This window comes from Haematobia irritans, chromosome 2 (assembly GCF_050003625.1).
Source record: "Haematobia irritans isolate KBUSLIRL chromosome 2, ASM5000362v1, whole genome shotgun sequence".
NCBI classification, from domain to species: domain Eukaryota; kingdom Metazoa; phylum Arthropoda; class Insecta; order Diptera; family Muscidae; genus Haematobia; species Haematobia irritans.
Window position 1 is genome coordinate 84,545,784 of NC_134398.1, and position 2,313 is coordinate 84,548,096.

The following is a 2,313-nucleotide window of genomic DNA, read 5'->3' on the forward strand; positions in this document are numbered from 1 at the left end:
TGAATCTAGCAAACTTTTAGTAAGATCGGTTAATAAATAAGGGTTCTATGGCCAAATTTGGGAAAATCGGGCTATACATATATATGGGAGCTATATCTAAATCTTAACCGATTTCGATGATTTTTTGCACATATAGTAAGTGCTATAGAAGACTACATTTAGCCAAATTTGGGTCAGATCGGTTGATAAATAAGGGTTTTATTGCCAAATTTAGAAAAATCGGGCGGTACATATATATGGGAGCTATATCTAAATCTGAACCGATTTCGATGATTTTTTGCACATATAGTAAGTGCTATAGAAGACTACATTTAGCCAAATTTGGGTCATATCGGTTGATAAATAAGGGTTTTGTGGCCAAATTTGGAAAAATCGGGCGATACATATATATGGGAGCTATATCTAAATCTGAACCGATTTGGGTGAAATTTTGCAGACTTCAAGGGCGATGGAATAGATTACCTTTTGCCAAATTTGGAGACGATGCGTTTGCAAAAACGCGCAACGTGACCCCATTTGTCGAAATCGGGCGATACATATATATGGGAGCTATATCTAAATTTGATCCGATTTCTTCCAAATTCAATAGCGTTCGTCCTTGGGCCCAACAAACTCCCTATACCAAATTTCATCAAAATCGGTTAATAATTGCGACCGGAATCCTGTGAACAACAAATACATGGACAGACGGACGGACGGACGGACGGACGGACACCAAGCGCTAGATCGACTCAGGAGGTGATTTTGAGTCGATCGGTATATATTTTATGGGGTCTAGAAGCAATATTTCTGGTAGGCACATTTTTTGGCCGATCAAACTTATTATACCCAAACCACTATGTGGGTATAAAAGGGTATAAAAATGTATATGTCATGAGTAATAATATCAATAATTATTGTTCTATCGCAATGGGCTGACTGAATAGTCCAAGGGAGCCTGAATCAAATCGTGCTGTTGTAGATCTACTCTTGGTGAAGCAATTCAACGCAATTGCGAAGAAATCTATTACATATACGATCTCAAGCTTGAGTAATTATTTTCTATTTGATAAAATTAATTTCTCTCTCAATTTAGACCTAATTGGTATTATTTATGCTACCGATAAACAGAGATTGCAAAGTACCACAGAGATGAACGAAATTAGCATTTGCAATGAATTTGGCCTAACTACCATACTTACTGTACTTAGGAGTTCTTCAGAAAACCGTAACAAACTATATATGTGTGCAGTAGTTCGTGATGAATGTTAATAAAGAATTTATTGTTAAAGTTTGCACATGGATTGATTTCTCTTTGTTTTTGTTTTTTTAACTATGTTAAATAACTGAAGAGAGTGTTGCTGGTGAGAATATGTTTGCACTGAGTTCAGCGACGATGGGTTGCTGGTGCTGGCCAATCTTCGACAACAGCTGATGTGCCGTGTATACCAACCAATTCTCGGCGTACATGAGCCGAGAATCCAAGCAGAGGATCTGAACTATAGTCTACAATACGCCTCTGGCCATCAGGTTCTACGAGAGAATACCGTCCGGTGACATATTCGCCACGGCGGTGTTCGAACTGATCCTTTATGTCTCCGGTATGGGCATCATGTACAGCATACTGGAATTCATAATGAGGAGGACTATCGGCATGTATTTCAACTGCGGGATGGCCAATAAAACCGCCATTGACCATCGAGCATAAAGCCAAGACAAATGAAAAGCTCTGAAAATAAAAAAAAATGCGGAATTCCATTATAACCAAAATTACCCATCTTCCTCCAAGGAAGCTCTCACAATTAGTTTCATTTTAATGTTTTAGAGGAGAGATAGCTGGCAGCTGCTTTACTCGCTGTTAGTGTTATGAATTCAAGAAATAGAATAATATCTGCTACATCATGCATTGGCTTTTATATCACTCGCATTGTGAGTCGGAATATGCCTTCTTTGGCCACTATCAAAAAGCGTTCACTAATCGGCTCATCTCTGCTCTAGCCAAATTATGCAATTTCTATAATTTTAACTGACTTCAAAGAGGAAATGATATCCAATATCGAATGCTTTATTTGAGTTACAGATCTTACTCGGTGCAATGACACTTTTTCTGCAAAGCGGTGCGATGTCCCCTGCCCCAGTTAGTGCTCTACCATGGTGGATTTAGTAGGCGAGATGTGGTGTCAAATTAATTCAAGTTTTGTTTTGTTTGGTTTCGAAGGGGGGATCTTTTACACATTGCACATGCGCGGAGACAGCTACACATGATGCGGCCCTTTACATCAACACTCTGTACATTACATCAAATGTCTTGTGACTCACTTTTGTTGAATGGTA

At 38.7% G+C, this 2,313-nt stretch overlaps 1 protein-coding gene across 1 annotated transcript; it reads right to left on the bottom strand.

The window, feature by feature from the left end:
- Positions 1 to 1,220: 1,220 nt before the first annotated feature.
- On the bottom strand, positions 1,221 to 1,896 carry LOC142223121 (cuticle protein 7). Its single transcript, XM_075292962.1, has 2 exons — positions 1,780 to 1,896; positions 1,221 to 1,708 (listed from the first exon to the last, which is right to left on the bottom strand). The coding sequence occupies exons 1-2, from the start codon at positions 1,789 to 1,791 to the stop codon at positions 1,367 to 1,369; spliced, it is 354 nt and encodes a 117-aa protein (XP_075149077.1). The 5' UTR covers positions 1,792 to 1,896; the 3' UTR covers positions 1,221 to 1,366.
- Positions 1,897 to 2,313: the final 417 nt, after the last annotated feature.